This window comes from Phyllostomus hastatus, unplaced genomic scaffold (assembly GCF_019186645.2).
Source record: "Phyllostomus hastatus isolate PE091 unplaced genomic scaffold, TTU_PhHast_1.1 phas_scaffold_501, whole genome shotgun sequence".
Lineage (NCBI taxonomy): Eukaryota > Metazoa > Chordata > Mammalia > Chiroptera > Phyllostomidae > Phyllostomus > Phyllostomus hastatus.
The window spans coordinates 23,670,028-23,693,633 of NW_025334033.1; the positions used below are offsets into that span (position 1 = coordinate 23,670,028).

At 36.9% G+C, this 23,606-nt stretch overlaps 1 protein-coding gene across 10 annotated transcripts in view; it reads left to right on the plus strand.

Moving 5' to 3' along the window:
• The window catches only part of RNF111 (ring finger protein 111), an 86,913-nt gene that overhangs the window by 40,052 nt on the left and 23,255 nt on the right, over positions 1–23,606 (plus strand). For all 10 annotated transcript variants that reach the window (XM_045822966.1, XM_045822973.1, XM_045822974.1 and 7 more), the window contains exons 3-5: positions 7,933–8,059; positions 11,740–11,903; positions 15,305–15,499. In XM_045822966.1, the coding sequence (XP_045678922.1) occupies positions 7,933–8,059; positions 11,740–11,903; positions 15,305–15,499 (486 nt within the window). The remainder of the gene's footprint in view (positions 1–7,932; positions 8,060–11,739; positions 11,904–15,304; positions 15,500–23,606) is intronic.

The window sequence follows — 23,606 nt, forward strand, 5'->3', positions numbered from 1 at the left end:
TACATGTCCCATATATATCATTTTTATAATTTATTGTAATTTAAAAGAACTTGAAGTAAGCTTTGAGTAGTAAAGCCTGAATTGAGGTTCAAGATTAATATCTTGTGAAAGTATAAGGAAGTGGGCAATAGGGAGAACTTTTTAAAGGGCCAAGATTATAAGTTTGGTGTCTTTTTTTTGTTTGGTTGGTTTGGTTTTTCAAATTATAATAGAAAGTTTATTTAGAAAGTTACAGAGGTAGTGGGGGTGAATAAGCAAACAAGTTACAGAGGCAGAAGAAGGGCCCTTGGAGCTTAGGAGAGAGGAAGGCAAAGGTAATGCACCTGTGAGGAAGAAGAACAGGGCAGAAAGGCAGTCATGTTCCCAAAAGGGAGAGTGTACCAGATTATGGTTTTTAATACTGACACAAAGTTTTCTCAGTCTTTACCTGATGTCCTGCTTGTCAAAGGTAGAGCCTGCTATTCCACTGTGCAAACATGGCATTATTCCCTCTTATTTCCTTTATGGTTTCCTTCCTATTCCAAGATGCCCTTTCCAAACCCTGAACCAGTAACTTTGTTCTTAATTTTAGTCTTAGCCATGTACAGTTCATTTTTTATAACCTACCCAAATATTTCTTTTAAAAAGAGTTCATTGAGATCACACTACAACTGGAAGACGGTTACAGCAACCATTCCCTAAGGTTTTAAGAAAGAAGGAAGTGAGAATAGGAATTGTCTTGCAAAATTGTCACATTTCACATTTTTATTTTTCTCATTTGGTTAGAATGTGAAGAGTTTGGGGAGAGGGAACAGCAGAGCTCAATTTTTGCTGGAGATTAGTGAGGCAGGATGGTTGGTGACGTGAGGCAGAAGTTCCAAGGAGCTGATGTTTGTAGGAGGTGTGAGAGTAGGGCATATCTAGGTCAGTGCCAGTGTCTGTTTCTGGGAGGAAAGGAGTCATATATTATCAGGTGTTGAAGACAAATGAAAACTCTATAATTCATTTTTAAATCTTGTTTAGTAGGTATTGTAGCATCTGGTGTTTTTCTGTCTTTCTTAGAATAATTATATTACTTAAACTCCATTATTTTCAGACATTATCCTTCGGTGTTTGTCTCTGGAAAAAAAATCCAAAAGGACTCTTGATGTTTTCTGGTTTCTAGATCAGTGTTTTATTTTAAATTAAATTAAAAAATGATTTGATCACATTCAAATGGTGTGGAATTTTAAAAATACCAAGAAAGTATAAAATAAATAATATTTTGAACTTCCAGTCACATTGGTGACATAGGCAGACATGGCTCACTTCTCACAACCTCATCAAAATCACAACTAAAATATAGAACAACCATCAGAACTGTCAGAAAGTGAGGTGAATGGAAGTCTGACGACTACCGAATTAAAGAAACCACATCCATCCAGACTGGTAGGAGGGATGCAGATGCAGAATGTGCAGGTCCAACATCTACATGTGGTGGATAAAATTCCAAAGGAATATCTCAGGAGCGAGGAGTCCCAGCCCCAGCCCAGGGTTCCAGTGCCAGCAATATAAGTCCCTACAACTTCTGGCTGCAAAACCAAAAGGATTGAGTTGGTGGAAGAAACTTCTGGAGCCCCAAGCAGTTCCTCTTAAAGAACCCACACATGGTCTCACCTATTCAGATTAACCCCTTTGAGCTCTAGCACCACAGTAGCAGCTTGTGAGGCACCAGTGCCATGCTGGGAGAGACTAAGGTGTCTGGCAACAAGGGGAACAGAGGCCATTGTCCCTTTTCTGGGCCCTCATCCCACAGAGCCACGGAGCCATTAAGCTGGTGCCATATCTGAGACTCCATCAATCTGGGTAATACTCTTTGGCTTGCTTTAGAGATCCCCAGAGACTCCACCTCACCCAAGTTACAGGCCCACCCAACCCGCTTTTCCATATGAATGGCTGGTCTTGGCTTTTGCTGCACAACTTCCTAAATCCTCTCAAACAAGCAACAACTAGCTTCAGTGAGCCCCAGGCCTGGCACTGGCAGCAGCCAGTTTACCTTCACGGCTTGGCTTCGCCTGGGAACCTCCAATCCCAGCACATGTAGCAGCCATCTCAGATTGCTTTATGCCTCAGGCAAGGTGGTCCTGGGCAAAACACAGGTGGGGTCTGACTTGGCCTGTACCACCTGGGATATCCCAAGGCCAGCACACCTGGTGGATACCTACAGACCATGTTGGAGCACCACCACCCTGTCCCTGCACAGCTGATCTTCTACAGCTGGTCAAGGTTGGTGGTAAGTGGTGACAGCCAATCCTTGCAGCTGACTGGTCTGGGTAAATCCCTCCCATTGATCTGCTAACAGCAACCAAGGCTCAAATGTAAGAGGAGGATGTACTCAGCCCAGGCTCAGCTGTAAGAGGAGGGTATACTCAGCCCACACAAAGGGCACACCTAGAATACAGAGTTTGAATGATGGGGAAGCTGTGCCACTGGACTCTACAGGCTACCTACTATATCAGGCCATGCCAAGACAGGGAGTCATAGCAGCTCTACCTAATACGTAAAAGAAAAACATGGAGGCAGCCAAAATGAGGAGACAGAAACATGGCCCAAATGAAAGAACACATCAAAACTCCAAAAACAGAACTAAACAGCCCTGGCTGGCGTGGCTCAGTGGATTGAGCATGGGCTGCGAACCAGGCATTGCACGTTCGATTCCCAGACAGGGCACGTGCCTGGGTTGCAGGCCATGACCCCCCAGCAACCGCACATTGATGTTTCTCATTCTCTCTCTCTCTCCCCCCTCTCTCCCCCCTCTCCCCCCCCCCTCTCCCTTTCCCTCCCTTCCCTCTCTAAAAAAAATAAATAAAAATATTAAAAAAAAAAGAACTAAACAAAATGGAGATAAGCAATTGATGAGATGAAGAGTTCAAAACCCTGTTTATAAGGATGCTCAAGGATTTAGTGAGGACATCAGTAGCACAAAACACATCCATTCAGAAATGAAGTGTACACTAATCGAAATAAAGAGCCATTTACAGGGAAACAATAGTAGAGTGGATCAATCAATGATTTGAAACATAAGGAATTAAAAAAAAAACAAGAAGAAAAAAAATCCCAAAAAACAAGGATAATGTAAGTAGCCTCTGGGTCAACTTTAAGCATTCCAACATTTACATCACAGGGGTGCCAAAAGGAGAAGAGAAATACCAAGAAATTGGAAATCTGTCTGAAAAAATAATGCAAAAAAAATTCCTTAATTTGGTGAAGGAAATAGACATGTAAGTCCAGGAAGCACAGAGAGTCCCAAACAAGATGGATGCAAAGGAGGCCCACTCCAAGACACATCATCATTAAAATGCCAGAGTTTAAAGATTAAGAGAGAATCTTAAAAGCAGCAAGAAAAAAGCAATTAGTTACGCACAGGTGAGTTCCCAAAGACTATCAGCTGATTACCCAAAAGAAACATTACAGTCTAGAAGGGATTGGCAAGAAATATTCAAAGTCATGAAGAGCAGGGACCCACAACCAACATTGCTATACCTAGCAACAATATCATTTAGAATTGGAGATCAGATAAAGAGCTTCCCAGACGAGAAAAAACTAAAGTTCATAATCACCCATCCATTATTATATGAAATGTTAAAGGGACTTATTTAAGTAAAGAAGATCAAAACTATGAACAATAAAATACCAAAAATTGAATAAAAAAATTCAACTGAGCAAACAAGAACAACACAGAATCATGGATATGTAGAGTGTTTTGATGGTTACCAAATGAGAGATGGGTGCGGGGAGAATGGGTGAAGAGGAATGGGAGTAAAAGGGAGAAAACTGTATTTGAACAATGATTAAAATAAAATGAAAAAAAAATTTATTATCCTTTAAAAAAAGGTGAAAGGATTAAGAAATACAAATAAGTAGTTAAAAAAAGTAGCCATGGAACAATGATTAAAATAAAATTAAGCCCTGGCTGGCATAGCTCAGTGGATTGAGCGCGGGCTGGGAACCAAAGTGTCCCAGGTTTGATTCCCTGCCAGGGTACATGCCTGGGTTGCAGGCCATAACCCCCAGCAACCACACATTGATAATTCTCTCTCTCTCTCTCTTTCTTTCCCTCCCTTCCCTCTCTAAAAATAAATAAAATAAATAAATAAAATCTTTAAAAAAATAAATAAAAATTTTTAAAAAAGTAGCCATGGAGGTGTAAAGTACAGTATAAGAAATGGAGTAGTCAAAGAATTTACACACCTGACCCATGGACTTGAACAGTGGTGTGGGGATTATCTGAGGGAGTGGGGGTGGGGGGGATTACCTGAGTGGGGGGAGGCAAAGTGGGAAAAATCAGGACAACTCTAATATCATATTCAATAAAATATAATTCAAAAATAAAAGTTTATTTCAAAATAAAAAAGTTTGCTTCTATTTCTTAGGTCTGAGTCTTATTATCCAGAAGTAATCAGTTAGCAGTTTCTTATCTCCTGAATTTACAAAATAATCCATTTCAGAAGAACAGTGATTCTTTAAACAATAGAAGAGTGTCTAAGTGAGTTATTTATATAACTTAGTTACACAGTCTTTCTGTTTATAAAAAAACTATAAGATGAATTTTAATGCATTAGCTACCTTTGTATCATTTATCATTGGAACTTCAAAAATGTTATACTTCTTTTGGACTTTGTTTAACTAATAAAGTCTTTGAAAAAACAAAGAAATTTCATGAATACATATACAAGGAGAGAAATCACTCATAAAGTTGAAATGTAGATTTTTCTCCATTGCAGAATGGTGATGTCCAGTTGGTCAGTTAAAATAAGGGAAGTTTTAAAATAAAACTTTTATTTTTATATATATTTTAGTTTTAAATATGATTCCCTTTGCACACCTATCTTAAACATCTTGTAAATGATTATGAAGCAAGGATCAAAAAGGTAATTTGGAAATTGAATCTAGAATATTAATTTAAATAGCTACTTAGTGTTATTTTGTTTTCTCTGCTTGTAAGATGTTTATGCTGTTACAGAGATATCAACTCTTAGTATGTCTGTGTGTGTAATCTTTAGAACTTAGAAATTACTTCAAAAATTTGCATATTATATAATTGTTAAATCTTATTTTTTCTATTTAATATCAAAGTAGAATTAATTTAGTCTTTTCAGCTAATGGTTTTGGAACAATTGTAGATTCACTGCAAGAAAGATGAATTTAGGCCTTTTACAACTTGTCAGTCTGAAAGTTAAAATGCATCATAGACAGAAATGTAAGAGCTAAACTATATAACTTCTAGAAACAACATAGGAGAAATTCTCAGTGGTCTGTGGTTAGGCAGAGATTTCTTAAATATGTCGCTAAAAGTATGATTAATAAAAAATTGCTAATTTGGACTTCATCAAAATTAAAGACTGCATTAACAGTGCCATTAAGAAAATAAAAAGGGCCCTGGCTGGCATAGCTCAGTGGATTGAGCACAGGCTGCGAACCAAAGTGTCGTAGGTTCAATTCCCAGTCAGGGCACACGCCTGGGTTGCAGGCCACAGCCCCCAGCCCAGCAACTGCACATTGATGTTTCTCTCTCTCTTTCTCCCTACCTTCCCTCTCTAAAAATAAATAAGTAAAATCTTAAAAAAAATAAAATAAAATAAAAAGGCATGGTACTGAGAGGAAATATTTACAGATAATGTATCTGATAAAAGACTTGTATTTCAAATACATAAAGACCTCTTACAGCTCAACAATACAACCAAAGTCCAAGTTAAATGTAGGGAAAAGATTTGAATAGACATTTCATCATAGTGACTAATAAGCACTTAAAAAAATGCTCAGTGTCATTAGTTATTATAGAAATCAAAACCACAATGAGGTATCACTATATATCCACTAGACCAGCTATAATAAAAAAGAGGTAATAACAGTTATTGATGAGGCTTTGGAGTCTCGTTTTCCTGGTGGGAATGTAAAATCATATAGCCACTTAAGAAAATTTGGCATTTCCTTAAAAAGTTAAACATAAATTTATCATAGTAGCAATTACATTTCTAAGTATTTATCCAAGAGAAATAAAAGTACATGAATGTATAAGGACTTGTAGACAAATGTTTATAGAAGCTTTTTATGTAAAATAGCCAAAAATGAGAAAAATTCAGGTGCCCATCAACATAAGATGGATAAGCAAATTGTATATTCCTATGATAAGATAGTACTCAGCAATAAAAATGAATGAGCTATTGATAAAGCAACATGGATAGATCTCAAAGTAAGTACACTGAGTGCAAGAAGCCAGACAAAATTGTATGTAATGTATGATTCCATTTCTGTGGAATTCTTGAAGATACAAACCAACCCATAATGACAGAAAATAGGCCAGTGGTTGTAGGGGTGTAGGGATGGATGGTGACTGACTGAAAGAGGAAATGTAGGAATTTTTTTAGGTGTTGGAAATGTTTTAAAACTGTATTGAGGTGATGGTTATGCTCTATAAATTTACTAAAATAGTGAAATGTACACTTAAAATGGGGTAATTTTAGCTCAATATTCTTATTGTGAGAATATTCTTGATACAAACATGCTTTATAGTTTACCAGTGTATAGTTTGGTGGTTGACCTTTACATTGATAAGTGATAGTAATGAAAAAAATAGGAATATTTACATAAATTTAGCACCAGATTTGTGGCAAAATATAGCAAGAGAAGAAATAGAGCATAATTTTTTTATCTTAATTTTTTTAAGTTTACAGTTCAGTAATGTTAAATGTGTTCACTTTATTGTGAAACAGCTCTCCAGAACTTGGTCATCTTGCAGTGAGAAAAGAAACTTCATACTCATTAACAACTTTACTTTTTCTCTTCCCCCCATCCCTGGTAACCACCATTTTTCTTTCTTCCTTTATGCATCTTTGGAATTGTGTAGGGTTTTTGTGTGTGTGCGTGTGTGACTGGGTTATTTCACTGAGCATAATGCCCTTCAGGTTTGAATGATTTTCTGTTCTGTGTATATACCACGTTTTATTTATCCACTCATCCACTGATGGACATTTGCTTTCACCTCTTGATTATGAGTATGTGTGTACAGGTATCTCTTTGAAACAAAATGTGAATTTTAAAGTATGAAAGCAATACCTCACAAAAGTTGTTTTTAAAATGGAATTCCATGGCACAATAATCTAGGTCAAAGGGGATTAACAGGTGGCTTCAAAATGTAACCTAAAACATACAAGAATATTTAAGGGAGGTATCAAAATTTAATTGGGGGAAAGGGGGGATTTTTTAAGGAATGGTTTGGTAAGACCTATTTCACTTAGTATAATGTTCTCAAGATCCATCCATGTTGTCACAAATGGGAGCATTTTGTCTTATGGTTGGGTAGTAGTCTATTGAAAAATTAGTTTTAGGTGAAGTAAATAATTAAGGGAAAACTTTGAACCAAATATAATATGTATCCATTCTTCAAATAAGCACTTTCCAAACTAAGAATAATTTATTTAAAAAGATGTACAAAACTTAACAGCTTTTATAGCACAAAACTAAAAAACTAGTGTGCGTGTTTCTTAAAAGAATACCATATCACATAAAAATATAACCTGGGAGAAAATATATAGTAAATGTATCTTTATTTTAGATAATAAGTAATAAATATAGAATATGAATATCTCATGTAAGGTACCTTTAGGTATAACAGTGTTAATGTCTCTAATTTTATGCATATTCATATGGAGACACTAAAAGTTTTTTAAGAACAAACAAAAGTTATAAAAGAGGAAATAAACATCTGAAGACATACTGAACAAGAAAGTAGGTAGGTACTTGTACTGTTCTCAGTATGTGTTTTTAGCTGTATTAAAAAAACCTGTCATTTTGACAGACACAGCTTTTACTTTTGTAATGAATTTTGTAGTCTTCGTGTCAAAGTAAAAATTTTTGCATATCAATTAGCTAACTGGAAGATGCCCTTTAAATGTTTATTCCTTTTGTTTTCAGGAAGTATCGATGAAGATGTTGTGGTGATAGAAGCTTCTTCCACTCCCCAGGTCACTGCCAATGAAGAAATTAATGTTACCTCAACTGATAGTGAAGTGGAGATTGTAACAGTTGGAGAAAGCTATCGGTAAGATTTTAACTACTAGTTTATTTGAAATTTTAAATAGAAATATTTAAACATATTTGTGCTGCAGATATTTGCATCTTTCTATTACCTTTTTTTTTGAGGCCTAGTTTAAGTATGTATATAGCAGGCTAGTGGTTTTCAAACCAGGCAATGTTAGACTCACCTGGGAGGTCATAAAGAAATTTTGTTGCCTTGACTGTGTCCCAGACTGACTGAACCAGAATCTTAGGGGTCAATATTTTTTAAGCACCCCAAGAATTCAGTGAAAGCTAAGAGTCAGTGTTCTAGAAAAACAGTATTTTACTTAATGTTTTACAAAATAGAGCTTGTGTTATGATTCAGAGGGTTCATGAAGTCCTTTGCAGTTTAGATGTGAATAATACGTAAATATTAGGGATGATACTAAAATTAAAAGTGAAGAAAAAATTAAGGAATGTTAATAAAGTATTTCCTTTTGTTACTAATCTACTTGTTTCAAGATCTCAATTGATACTAGTGAAGTTTGTGCTCTTCTATCAGGGCAACATAGTATAAAACATTCAAAAAAATTTTTGCCATCCACTCAGGAATTTCATCTAAACTCCGTACTAATAAATGATTGCAAAATTCTCACGTGTTTTGATAAAGAACTCGAAATGACATTGCCATTTTGAAAATCACTTCCCCATCCCCCCAAAAAGAGGAAAACCCTAACACTATATTATTATAAATATATACTGTATTTAACTTGTATTTTAGATGATCACAGATATTGGTAAGAGAAGCAGTTAAATATTTCTCTGTTCCATTTGATGCACCAAACAAATCTATGGATGACTCTTAATTTTTGTGTTGGATTAATTTAGAAATATATTTGCTCATTGTTTTAATTTTTTTTAAGTTTTCATCTTTTTTTAAAAAAATTATTTATTTATAGAGAAGGAAAGGGAAGGAGAAAGAGAGGGAGAGAAATACCAGTGTGTGGTTGCCCCTCGCATGTCCCCAACTGGGGACCTGGCCTGCAACCCAGGCGTGTGCCCTGACTGGGAATCAAACAGCAACTCCGTGGTTCACAGGCCCGTGCTAGATCCACTGAGCCACACCAGCCAGGGCTCATTGTTTTAATTTTTGATGTTATTGATTAAAAAGAAAACATTCTTATTTTGGAAGCATGTTCAAAACATGCTTAGAATGTGCTTTACCACTGTCCATTTTCCCATTGAAGCGCTACTTCTAATTTGTTTAAATTGATTTGAGAGAGAAAGAAAGAAAGAAACATCAATTTGTTCCATTTGTTTATGCACTTTTTGTTTGCTTCTTATATGTGCCTGTACCAGAAATCAAACCTGCAACCTTGGCATATGGGGACAGCGCTCTAACCAACTGAGCTACCCGGCTAAGCCCAATGAAGTGTTACTTCAAATGGCATAGAGGAGAACATTATATAGAATATATACCCTTGTTTGTTTTAAGTTCTAAATGGTTTTCCCAGACTCTGAGGAAAATTGATACTCCATGGTATGTGCCATAGTTACCCTGTTGATTTTGCATAGTGCTTAGTATGACTGACTCAGTTTTATGAACTACAAGGATTGCTAAAATTCATGACCTGTCTTTCCTTGTGGAACTGGAGATCTTTCTTGTCATGGAAATACTTAATGTTCAAGCAGGTGTATTTACCATAATAATGGAGAGTGATTTTTGAAAAGACACACAGTGCTCATGACCCATATTTATTTTACTTATTGTTATATAGAGTACTAATTTTGTCACTGCTTAGCTGGCTCTTAGTCCTTTCTCTTAAGAGAGAATGCACCTGTGTTTCAAATTCTTTTGTGTCAGAATTCAGCATTTGCCACTTATATCACCAGCTCTTCATATGTCAAGTTTTGTGCTGGTGTTCCACTCAGCAAACTTGGAACTTTCAGCAGCTATTAACAGCTTCCCAGAAATGGACTACATAGTCTCATCAGAATCTTGGTTTCTCAAGAATTTTCAATGGTGATCTCTCTCCTTACAAACCCTTTCATCCCCATATAGTTGTTTACTATCATGCTTTAGTCTATACCATTCTTCTGGGAATGTGCTGTCGTTTTGTTACTATGTCTCAGAAATTAATCTTTATACTCCTTTTAACATCAGTGTTTCAGAATTTAAACTTTTTCTAAACTCTGGGTTTGACAGTTGCTGAGGCCATTTTCAGCCCTGTTTGAACTTGGGGGTTCATTTCTGAATGGTTAAATTTGTACCTCTGATGATTGCATATTAATGAATGTGGTTCACCCTTTCCATACATGCCAACCATTAGCTTGTAAACAGTTTTACATTCAGCTTAGGCAAGAAAAATCCCAAATCCATAAGCCCCACCTTTGTAAAAGGTGAAAAATATTTGTTTTTCTCCTGGAGCTGTAGGACTGCATAATCTATAAATTATCCCTTTGTACCCTCAGTCATTCAAATCATTACGGTGAATCCTTAAAAAATTTTAAATGCCTGTAAGAAATTTAGCACATTACAGTGACACATGTGTAATTGAAAGGTGATGAAAGTGTTTGATGTTGAGGGATTGTGGTTACACGCTTTAAAAGCATAAAGCAGCTCAAACAAGTGATGCTTCTTAAGACTGCAAACTGCAGATGTTCCTTGACTTAACAATGAAGTTGAAAATAGCATAAATACCATAAATTGGAAATGCATTTAAATAATATTATATACCAATTTTGCCTCAAAAAATCAGAAAAAGAAAATGTTTTTAATACATTTAACCTCCTAAACATCATAGCTTAGCCTGGCCTACCTTAAGTGTGCTCAGGACACTTATATTAGCCTACAGTTGGGCAAACTTATCAATGAATACACTGTAGAGTATCCATTATTTACCCTCAGGGTCAGGTGGCTGGTTGGGAGCTGCAGCCTGTGGCCACTGCCCAGCTTCATAAGAGGCACCAGTACCAGTATCAGTGGTATTATACGTACCAGTATCATACCACATGCTGCTAACTTGGGGAAAGATCAAAATTCAGAGTTTGAAGTACAGTTTTTACTGAATGCATATTACTTTCGAACCATAGTCATGTTGAAAATTCCTAAATCTAACCATTTAATTAGGGATCATCTGTACTAAACTATCTACAACCATCCTTACCTCTTCTGATCCTAGGAAATCCCTGTGGTACCTTGAAACTCTTCTAGATCAGTACCAGAAAGTTAGCTTGGTTTAGGATACCCAAAGCCATGTTTTGCAAATTCAGTGTGCACTAAACATACACAATCTTGTGGACATTATTAAATGTTAGAGTGTTGATATTGTTGTTACTTTTCCTATGGTGAATACTTTTAGATATTTACATAAAATGTAAATCAATGATGATAACCCATATGAGTATTCAAACCTTTGAAAAGAGCAGCATTCTTGAAACTGAATCCTGTATTCTACACCAATTATTGGTGCAAACTGACAGCATACTATTTTTCATATTCTTAGGTCATTTGGTTTGTGAACATTTCATTCAGAAAATGTTTGTTGAGTGCCAGACATTGTGTTAGTCATAAGTTTTAGTTCTGTGACCATTATTTCTTTGGAGAAGTCTTGCATGAAGTACATCACAAACTGCTTTGTAAGAAAGGCTTATTATTTTTTAGGTAACTAAAACTTTTGTATGTTTTTTATATTTACTAATTTAATACTGATATCATTTAAGGTCTCGTTCAACCCTTGGACACTCCAGATCTCACTGGAGCCAAGGTTCAAGTTCTCACACAAGTCGGCCACAGGAGCCACGGAACCGCAGTAGGATTTCTACTGTGATACAGCCCTTGAGGCAGAATGCAGCAGAAGTGGTGGACCTTACCGTTGATGAAGATGGTAAGGTGGAGTGGTAACAATGTAAAATTATGGAGAGAATTTGATAAAAGGAAATATCTTACTATGCTAGAAACTCCTACTACTGCTTAATGGTAATATACAGGGTCTGGCACAAATAACACCCTCTTTTATATAAAATCATAAGCATGTAATTCTGTAACATAACAATATCACACTCAAGCACACCATAGGACAATTTAGATGAAGTGTTGAAATTAAAACTATAAATTACACCCATATTATTAGCCTACAAAACACTCTCAAGCAGGCCTTCCTTCTGCCGGACCCTGTATTATTAAAGTATAGGGAAGTTGGTAGATTTTCTAATCTTATCTTTCAACCGATATAATAACCTTATTATATAGTGAGTTGTATCTAAAATTTTTAGATAGTAGTTATCTACTACTGACTAACTACTACTACTAGTAGTTATAACTACTATTGCTTGGTAGTTATTTTTTAGAGAAAAAATATTTTACGTGTAAAATCTACAAGTTTGATCTATCCTCAGATTTACCTATTTCTTTATTTATAATATTATTGTCATACTTCACCTTTGGCTATGAAAAATAGAAATGGCACATTTTAAATACAGACCAGTGTGGCTCAGTTGGGCATCATAACTGCAAAGCGAAAGATCTTTGGTTTGATTCCCAATCAGGACACTGGGTTGCCTGGGTTGAGAGTTTGGTCCCTGGTCGGGGTATGTATGACAGGTGACAGATCAATTTCTCTCTCACATTGATGTTTCTCTCCCTCTCTTTCTCCCTCCCTTCCCCTCTCTCTAAAAATAAGTAAATGAAATCTTTAAAAAATTAAATACATACAAGTAAGAGAAAAAGCACTATAACTGAATTTAAATGGTTAATACTGATAATTTGAAATGTCAAATTTATTTTTAAAAGTATGTTATTCTTTAATACAATATATGTACCTTTTCGCTGCTTAGATTTGTTTTGTTTTGGCTTACAACTGCTCCAAGTTACTGAGGAAACAAAACTAGAGTTGGAAAACAGGAGTTAGGGGAAGTGGTAGCATGTCTGAATTTGTCCACATGTTGAGAATTATCTTCAGGTGTTATCAGTTGCATCTTAGAAGGAAATGGTCAGTCATAATTTCCTTAAAGGAGGGTTGTCAGCCATATATGAACTTGTTAGCTTTGGAAGTTACAAGTTGGAGACAAGATACATTAGGTAGGTGAAAAGAGTCAGAGAGCCCTGGCTGGTGTGACTCAGTGGATTGAGTACCACCAGCCTGCGAACCAAAGGGTCACTGGTTCAATTCCCAGTCAGGACACATGCCTGGGTTACAGGCCAGGTTCCCAGTATGCAGTATGGGGTGAATGAGAAGCAACCACATGTTGATGTTTCTCTCCCTCTCTTTCTCTCTTCCTTCCCCTCTCTAAAAATAAAAAATCTTAAAAAAAAAAAGAGGCCTCTGGAAATGAGCTCTTACATGGGCTGTTCACAGTTTGGATGATCATGACTTTCAGAGTACCCGTACTTTGGAATTAAGATGTTTATGAGGAGTCAATTTATCCAGCTGTTGGCATTTCATTTAATAATGTCTTGGTTTTCATTTTTAAGCATTAGAAATTATCTGTAAGTCAGTAGTTAATATAACGGGGATTAATTAAAGATTACTTGGAGTTAGTTAAATTCAGAAAAACTATTTTGGAAACTTTCCGTATGTTTTCCAGGTGACCCCTGTTATCCAGTAAGTAGGAGGAGGTGACAGAGTAGTCTTTTAACCCACTAGAATTAGTGCAACAGAATACTTTAACTAGGTTAATAGTATTTTAGTGATCAGTAGATGCCCTCTTCCCCCAACTAGTTTCTTCCTGTGGAAAGCTTCTATCTTATTAAAAAATAAACCCAAAGCTTAATTATAGCTGTTTAGGCCAGTGGTTCTTAACTGGCTGTCATTTTGTGCCCCTGGAGACATTTGTCAGTATCTACAGGCATTTTTTGGTTCTCACAGTTGGGGGAGAATGCTACTAACATTTAATGGGTAGAGGCCGCAAGTGCTGCTCAACATTCTACAATGTATGGGACAGCCTGCGCTCTGCCCCCACTCCCACCCCCAACAAAGAATTATCCAGCCAAAAATGTCAATACTGCCAAGGTTGAGAAACGGAGATAAACCATTTGCAAATAAACAGAGGTTCCTCCCTTCCTTTTTTAGGTATAAGCAAATACATTTGTTTAAGCATCCAAAGTACAATGTTGCATATAGACCTGCAGGTACTGTTTGTATTTCAGGAGTCAGCCTTCCACACGGTATTGAATAAAATATTGTCCTCTCTCATTCTGTATCACAGTAAGAGAGTCTTTTTTCAGATCTGATTGTTATGACTATGCTGTGGACAGATTTATTTCCATTGTTTCTTTTTAAACAACTGTTTTACAACCAGAGTCTAGAATATTCACAAGTTAAAGTCTACCTGAATTTTCTTTTTATATTCCACTACAAAAATTTAAAATTTGTATTAGAAAGTACTACTTAGCCCTGGTTGGTGTGGCTCAGTGGACTGAGCTCCCAACTGTGAACTGAAAGGTCACTGGTTTGATTCCCAGTCAGGGCACATGCCTCAATTGTGGGCCAGGTTCCAGGTTGGGGGTGTGCAAGAGGCAACTAAAGACACATCAGTGTTTGTCTCCCTCTCTTTCTTCCCCTCTCTCCAAAAATAAATAAATAAAATCCTTTTAAAAGGTACTGCAGAATGTTAATATTTGCAAATAATTTTTGGAAAACATAGAAAAATGCATGCATGAAGGAGATTAAGATACGTTCAATACCATAGATAATGTTTATGACGTGTTTATGTAAAGCATTATACAAAGTGCTTCATATATGTGATAACAGCTCATCCTAATAACAGTTCTATGGAGAAAATTCTGTACTTTTCTATTCTATAGGTGAGGAAATGGAGAGTAATTAAGTAACTTATCCAGGGTCATACTGTCAGTGGTGAAATCAGACTTGCTTTCCAAGCATCTGACTGTGGAATCCATTCTGTACCAGAGAAAGGGCTATTTGTAACACTGTTTTGACAGCATGTAACAATGTGTATGAACATAACAGAGAGACTTACTTTTCTTATGATAGATCAGAAAACTTACATAGTTATTATTTAAGAAATTATGTAAATTGCCTGAATTATTCTAATATACCTATTAGGTATTAGATTTTTTAAATGCAGTAATTATATGTTAGTAACATATTTTAATGTTGCAGTTTAGCCTTATTAAAGCTCTTTTTACTATATATTGTACTTACTAAATAGTTCATATTTTTAAAGTTTGCTTTAACAATTATCTTAATAATGTTAGCTTGGGTTAACATGTAACCCATTACCTAATTTATTTTGAAATGCTGAATAAACATTTTGTATTTTGTAGAACCTACTGTAGTACCAACCACTTCTGCAAGAATGGAATCACAAACCACAAGCGCTTCCACTAACAATTCCAATCCATCTACCTCTGAGCAGGCCTCTGATACTACTTCAGCTGTCACTAGTAGCCAACCCTCCACAGTGTCAGAGACTTCAGCTACTCTTACAAGCAATAGTATGACTGGTACTTCTATAGGAGGTATGTAAAAAATGGGAGGGGAGGAGGGATTCTTTTTCTTTATACTTGTTAGAAAAAGGATTGTTGTTTTTAAGATTTTAGTTGTATTAGCAAATTCATAGTCTTAGAATAATCATGTGTGAACTAAGTAGTCTCAAGTAGAATTAGAATATGATTTCATATTTGAGTTTGAGTGCTATATGTTACCACAGTATCATAGCTCAACTGAAAGAAACGGGAGAATTAAATGGCTGTTACAAAAAAATACTAGCAACAAAATTAAAAAGTAAGTAAATTGAATTTTATCAAAATTTAAAACTTATGTACATCAAAGGACATCAAGAAAGTGAAAAGAAAACTTACAGAATGAGAAAAAAATATTTAAAAGTCATACATTTGATAGGTGTCTAGTATTCATGATATATAAAGAACATGTACAACTCACCAATAAAAAGAGAAACAAGTCTGTTTAAAGACATGCCCTGGCTGGTGTAGCTCAGTAGATCGAGCACTGGCCTGTGGACGATAAGGTCACTGGTTTGATTCCCGGTCAGGATACACGCCTGATTGCAGGCCAGGTTCCTGGTTTGTGGTGTGCGAGAGGCAACCAGTCGATATTTCTCTCCCTCTTTTTCTTCCTTCCTTCCCCCTCTCAAAAACAAATGAACAAATAAAGTCTTTTTAAAAAATTAAAAATGGGTGAAGGATTTGCATAGATATTTTTCCAAAGAAGACAGATAAATGACTAAGAAAGCATGTGAAAACAACATCATTAGTTAGTAGGGAAATGTCAACTAAAACCATAATGAAATACCACTTTACAACCAATAGGATGGCTATAATTTTTTTAAAAAATCAGAAAATAACCTGAATTGACTAGAATGTGGAGAAATTGGAACCCTTATGAATAATCTGGTGGGAATGTAAACTGTTACAGCCACTGTGGAAACACTGGCAATTTCTCAAAAAGTTAAACATAGCTTTTGGTCAAGATGGCAGAGTACTTAAATGCGATAGTTAAAATCCTTCCACAACCAACCACATCAAAATTACAACTAAACTACAGAATAGCCAACATTTGGTACTGCCTGAAATCTAGCTGAACAGAAGTCCTTTAACAAAGGACATGAAGAAGCTATATCAATACTGGTAGGAGGGGTGGAAACATGGAACAGGCTGGTCCCATACCCACAAGTGGTAGTTAAAAATAGGAAGGGTATCTCAGTTGTAGAGGTCTCCTCTTAGGAGTGAAGGGTCCCAGCCCCACACCAGGCTGCCCAACCTAGGGTTCCACTGCTGGGAAGAGAAGTCCCCAAACTTTGGGCTGTGAAAATTGGCCGAGTGAGATGGAGGGCTGCTGGAGTTCCTCTTAAAGGTCATGCACACATACTTACTCTGACTCACTCTGAGCTCCAGTACTGGTGCAGCAGCTCAAAAGATGCCAAGGACATACAGGAAAGAAGAGAATTTTCTGACTTTGGGGTGAGGGTTGGAGGGGCAGGTTTTCCTAGACATAAGTGCTGGCAGATGCCTTCATTCCTTCTGTGGAGCCCTCCACCCACAGAATCAGCAGGTGGGGGCTATATCTGAGTCTCTCTCAATTTTGCTCACACTATTCATCCTGTACTGGTGATTCCCTGAGACCCTATCCAACCCAAGACAACACGTCACCCAACTTTCAGGCTCACTTAAGCCCTTTCCAGTGAGTTTTCTATACAAATGGCCAGCCATTCCTTATGCTGTAGACTTCACGAAGATCTCTCAAATGAGCAGCATCTGGTCTCTTCGTACCTCATACCTCTTGTTAAGTGGTCTTAGGCCTGGCACTATCAGCAGTTGGACTTGGTTCACAACTTGACCTCTCTCAGGCACCTCCAGGCCCAAGCACAAGCAGCAGCCATCTGCAGATCACTTTGTAGGTCATGCCCAGTGTCTCCAGGCAGGGTAGAAGCAGCCACTGACCTTGGCCTGCACCTTCTAAGAGGCCTCAGAACCAGTGCATACAGTGGACAACTTCAGACCACACTGAAGTACCATCCAGCAACCTCCATGAGTGACACATCCAAGGGACGAATTCAGTGGGTGCCAGAGCTCTGCTGAAGCAAGTTCTCCATGGGGCTGCCCTCCCCTGTCCCCCAACCCCCCGCATAACAGATTCTTCATGGTGGTTGCAGCCATTTCTTGCAGCCAGTTAGCCTGAGGGTGAATCCCTCCCATTTGACATGTCAGTAGCAATCAAATCTCAAATACAACAGAGGGTGCATACAGCCCACACTAGGGGTACACTGGAGCACCCAGCTCTGTTGACCAGGAAGGCTGTGCCACTGGGCCTTACAGTACACCTACTACATAAGGCCATTCTACCAAGCCTGGGAGATGTAGCAGCTCTGCCTAATACATAGAAACAGACACAGGGAGGCAGCCAAAATGAGATGAAGAAACATACCCCAAATGAAAGAACAAAACTCCAGAAAAATAAACAAAATGGAGACAGGCAGTCTTCTCAGATGCAGAGTTTAATAACTGGTTAAAGCATATTCAGTGAACTTAGGGGGAGAGTAGATGAACTTAGAACAAAAAGATAGGGAACGTAAAAATGGAGATCTAAAACAAAGGGAACCTTTCAGAAATGAAGAATGCATTAACTGAAATGAAGACTATATTACAAGGAATCAACAGTAGAGGAGGTGAAACAGAGGATGAAATAAATCAGCAATTTGGAAGATAAGGAATCGGAAAACACCCAGTTAGACCAGCAAACATTTTAAAAAAGAAATCCAAAAAATAAAAAAAGTCTAAGGGGCCACTGGGAAAACTTCAAGCATACAAACATTTGCATCAAGGGGATGCCAGAAGGAAAAGAGAAGGGGCAAGGAATTGAAAATTTATTTGAAAAAATGACAGAAAACTTAACCTGGTGAAGGAAATAGATATACATGTCCAAGATGAACTCAAAGAGGCATACACCAAAGTACATAATTAACATGAAAATTTTACCCTTTGCAACAGCATGGATGGACCTGGAGAACATGATGCTAGGTGAAATAAGCCAGTCAAAGAAAGACAAATACCATATGATTTAACTCGTATGTGGAATCTAATAAACAAACTGAACTAACAAGCAAAATAGAGACAGACTCATAGACAGCAGGCTGACAGCTAAGAGGGGTAGGCTAGCAGGTGGGAGGATTGAGGAAAAAGGAGTCATGGACACTGACCACAGTGTGGTGATTGTGGGGTGGGGGGAATGGTGGAGGTATAAGGGCACTAGATGGTAATGGGAAAAATACAGTAATAAAAAAGTATGATATAAAAAAGTATAAAAAGTTAAAGACAAAGAGGGTATCTTAAAAGCAGCAAGAGAAAAGCAGTTAGTTGCATTTAAGGGGGCTCCCTCAGTTGATTTTTCAACAGAAACTTAGCAGGCCAGAGGGATTGGTAAGAAGTATTCAAAGTGTTGAAAAGCAAGGATTTACAACCAAGATTACTCTACCCAGCAAAGCTATCATTTAGAATCAAAGGACATATAAGGAACTTCCCAGACAAGAAAAAGCTAAAGGAGTTCATCACCACCAAACCAGTATTACAAGAAATGTTGTTAAAGGGTCTTTAAGAAGAAGAAGGAAAAAGATGAAAACAATAACAAAATTGTAATAAATACATACCTATCATCAATTACTTTAAATGCAAATATATTAAATAATCCAATCAAAAGACATGTAGTGGCTGAATGGGTAACAAAGCAAGACTCTTACATATGCAGTATACAAGGGACTCACTTCAGATTGAAAGACACACAGACTGAAAAATATTTGAAAATTACACATTTGATAAGGGCCTAGTATCTAGTCAATATATATATCAATAATAAATACCATAGATAATGTTTACTATATGTAAAGCATTATACAGAGTGCTTTATGTATGTGATCTTAGTTCATCCTAACAACAGTTATATGAAGAAAATTCTGTGGAGAGTGGTTAAATAACTTACCCAGGATCACACTGTCAGTGGTGAAGTCAGAAATGCTTTCCAGGCATCTTACCCTGGAATCCGTTCCGTACCAGAGAAAGACACACATAGACTGAAAGTAAAGGAATGGAAAAAGGTCTATCATGAAAATGGAAATGCACAAAACAGCCAGGGTAGCAGTGTTTATAATGAACAAAATACACTCTACAACGAAGGTTATATAGCAAGAGACAATGAAGGACCCAGCAATTCCACTTCTGAGTATTTATCCGAAGAAATCCCCCAAAACATTAAATTGAAAAGACATATACATCCATATGTTCATTGCAGCATTATTTACAAATAGCTAAGGCGTGGATGCAACCTAAGTGTCCATCAATAGTTGAATGGATAAAAAGAAGGGGTGCATTTATATATATACACAAGGGGATTTGACTTAGCAATGAAAAGAATGTAATCTTGTTATCAGCAACAGGGATGGACCTAAAGGGTATTGTGCTGAGTGAAATAAGTAAGGAAGAGGAAGACAAATGCCAGATGATTTGACTTATATGTAGAATCTAAACAAAAAAATGAATAAGCAGAACAGAAACAGACTCGTGATACAGAGAACATTTTGACAGTTACTAGATGGGAGGGGCTTGGTGGGATGGGCGAAAGAGAAGAAGGTATTAAGAAGTACTAACTGGTAGTTACAGAATAGTCATGGGTTTGTAAAGTACAGCATAAAGAACACAGTCAAAAATACTGTAATGACTGTATGGTGTCGGATGGGTACTAGATTTACAGGAGTGATCACTTCGTAAGTTATGTAAATGTTTCGTCACTGGGTTGTATGTCTGAAACTAATAGAATATTGTACTTCAACTGTAATTAAAAAATAAAAGTTTATTTTAAAAAAAAAGTTAAATACAGAGTTGCCATATCACCCATGATTCCATTCTTAGGTATGTACTCGAACTGAAAATGGATGAGAGTTTTAAAAAGTTTGATCATGTGGATTTTCTCAGGGGTTTTTTTTGGTTGGTTTGTTTGTTCTTTTGGTATCATATCTTAGAAACCATTGTCTAATTCAAGGTTACACAGATTTATTCCTGTGTTTTAACAATTCTGTAGTTTTGCCCTGGCCAGTGTGGCTCAGTTGGTTGGAGCATCATTCCATAACCGAAAGGTTCCAGGTTTGGTTCCCAGTCAGGGTACATAGCTAGGTTGTGGTTTCCCTGGTTCCCATATCCATCCCTGGTTGGGGTGGATATGGGAGGCAACCAATCCATGTTTCTCTCTCCCATTGCTATTTCTTTCTTTCCCTCCATCTGTCTCTAAGAGCAATGAAATAATGTCCTCGGGTGAGGATAAAAAAAGTTTAAAAAAGAATTTTATAGTTTTAGCTCATCTCATGATTTCTTATGTTTTGATTAGTAATGATATCTAATTCTTTCTCATCATTTAGTTATATTACTATTATTTCTTAAAAACTTTCTTGATGTTCATATTATTATTTCCATCAGAAATGAAGAAATCTGGAATGCTAATACTTTAAGATCAATAATCTTTGAGGCAAAGATCTGAACTCTTCTCATTTACTCCCCTCTCTGGGTAGCTTTATGTACCCTTATTCTTACCTACATTTTACGTGATGGAGTCCCAACTTCAAAGACAGAGTCCCATCTTTTCAAGATAGTCTTAAATCATTCATTCACTCACTCAAGACCCTTGTTCAACCAGAATTCAGATTTAATCTCATAAGTAGCAACTTTACTTTGAATGGCCTTCTCATTAATATTACTCTTAACTATATTCGTGGGGACTTTTGGTACAGATTTACTTTGTGTTCCTTTTCTCTAAACGAGGAACAGGCCAGGCCAGATTGTCCTTCTATATAAACCTGGTGGAAGCACGTACCAGTTATTCAGGCTACATTAGGAATACTCAATTCTGTTGGCTTTCATTTTTTCCCAAGACTCTATGGAACATCAGTCACTTATTTTCTTCACACCTTGTTTTTACTTTGCACTTTCTTGCATATTTCTGACCTTGAAAAGCTTAAGCCATCTAGCTTTGTCCCATCCAGGTTTCTAAATGGGGCTTATAAAAATCAGAGAACCAAGCATGTTGAACTTAGGGTATCTAATCTTGGGCTTTTGGTAATAAGTTGCCATAGTATGATTTATCAGTTACCTTTTCTTCCCCTCAGCAGCTATTCCAAAATTCCCTCATTTTCCTTAAGACTTATTCCTCCAGGGGAAAGTAAATAAAAAATAAACGGAGATTCTCAAGCATGAACCCCCGTAATTTCCAACCCCTCCATAAAAACTTTTTTATATCTATATTTATCTTTCTGTCCTAACTCCTGCTCCTTTATATTAAACCCTGCGTACGCTCTGCCTCTTATCCCTTCTCGTGACCTTGACCATGCTTTATTAATTATCTTCCCTAAGTCTTCAGCATCTTTGCTGGTTTCATTGCCTTGGTACCTGTACACATATATTTGTGTTTAATATATGTACCCTTCGGTAGATCTTCTTCATCTTAAACTTATTCTTTTAACTTGTTTCTGATGCCTTTCAAAACAAACATGATGTTAAACAGTCTGACAGTAATTTTCTCCTCACCCTGTTTTGTGTGGCTCAGTGGATTGAGGGTTGATCTGCTAACCAAAGGGTCGCTGGTTTGATTCCCAGTCAGGACACATGACTGGGTTGCAGGCCAGGTCCCCAGTGAGGGGCACATGAGAAGCAAGCACACATTGATGTTTCTCTCCCTTTTTCTCCCTCCCTTCCCCTCTCTAAAAATAAAATCTTTGAATAATAATAATAATAATAATAGTTTTCTCCTCTATATTCTCCCAGGACTCTGGTCTCATCTCTTTTCTCACTGGCCTATTTCATAACAATAGTTGTTTTTACCTACCACCAGTTTGCTGATGACTCCCCATTTTGTGTTTCCAGAGCTGTCTTGTTTCAAACTTTAATATCCACCTGCCTATGGGACACCTCCTCTGGACCATCCTGCAGTCACCTCAAAGGCAGCATGCCCCAGTCAAACCATCATCTGTCTGACTTCTCCATGTGTTCCTTGTTTTATGCATACATGAAATCGTATATATTCATTTATTTAACAAATATTTTTCAATTATATACTGTGTATCAGGCACTGTTCTAGGCACTGGGAAGGAAAACATAAATTTTCTGCCCTAAAAGAGCTAATACTCTAATAGATAATAATAGCTAACATCTGTTGAGCTCATAACATTGGCCAGTGATTTATATATATTAACTCTGATCTTTGCAATAACCTATGAGGCAGATTCAATTATTATTTTCATTTTATAGGTGAAGTAATTTGCCCCAAGGTTATGAGATAGTGGAGCAAAAATTCAAACATAGGAGGCGTGATGTGGAGCCTGTACACCTACTTTATGCCAGGATTTCTTAACCTTGGCATTATTGTGTGGGTTGGACAGTTTTTTGTGTGGTGGGCTCTCCTGTGCATTATTGAATACTTAGTATTATTTTCAGCCTCTACCCACTCAACACCAGTAGCACCACCTCCTCTCTAGTTGTGACCATCAAAAACTTCCCCAGGTGTTTCTTGTCAGATGTTTCCTTGAAGGCAACATTGCTTTATAGTGTATTAGAACTAAGTGCTTCATTTGTAATACTGATTGATTTATATCTTAAATTGTCTTCATATTTGATGATAAGCTACTTGAAGACCAAAGATCAGGTCGATCTTTTCTTAGACTTAGCTGCATGCATACCTGAATGCCTATTTTTGTGAGGTTAACTTATATTTAGCAAGTGCTTACTGATTCACCTACATTGTGTAGACGTGTTTCTAATTGCTAGAGATAAAACATGCAAGGCAGGCAACATCATAAGTTATTTTAAAGGCCAGGACTTTCATTTTTACCATTGTATTTTCCAGTGCCTCTTGTAGATCCTTTACCATAACATTATGTGTGCAGCTTGCCAAATGAAGGAATAAATGCGTGAGTACATCTCAGTAGTCCTTCTAGAATTATAGTGAAGGGACTTTAACCAGCTTGATGCCACTGGTCTGTGGAGTTTATTTCTCTGGTATAGGTTTGTGGTTATCTCATTTTTAATGGACATTCTGTGGGCTAATTTCAACAAAAAGTGTTTTATTGATACT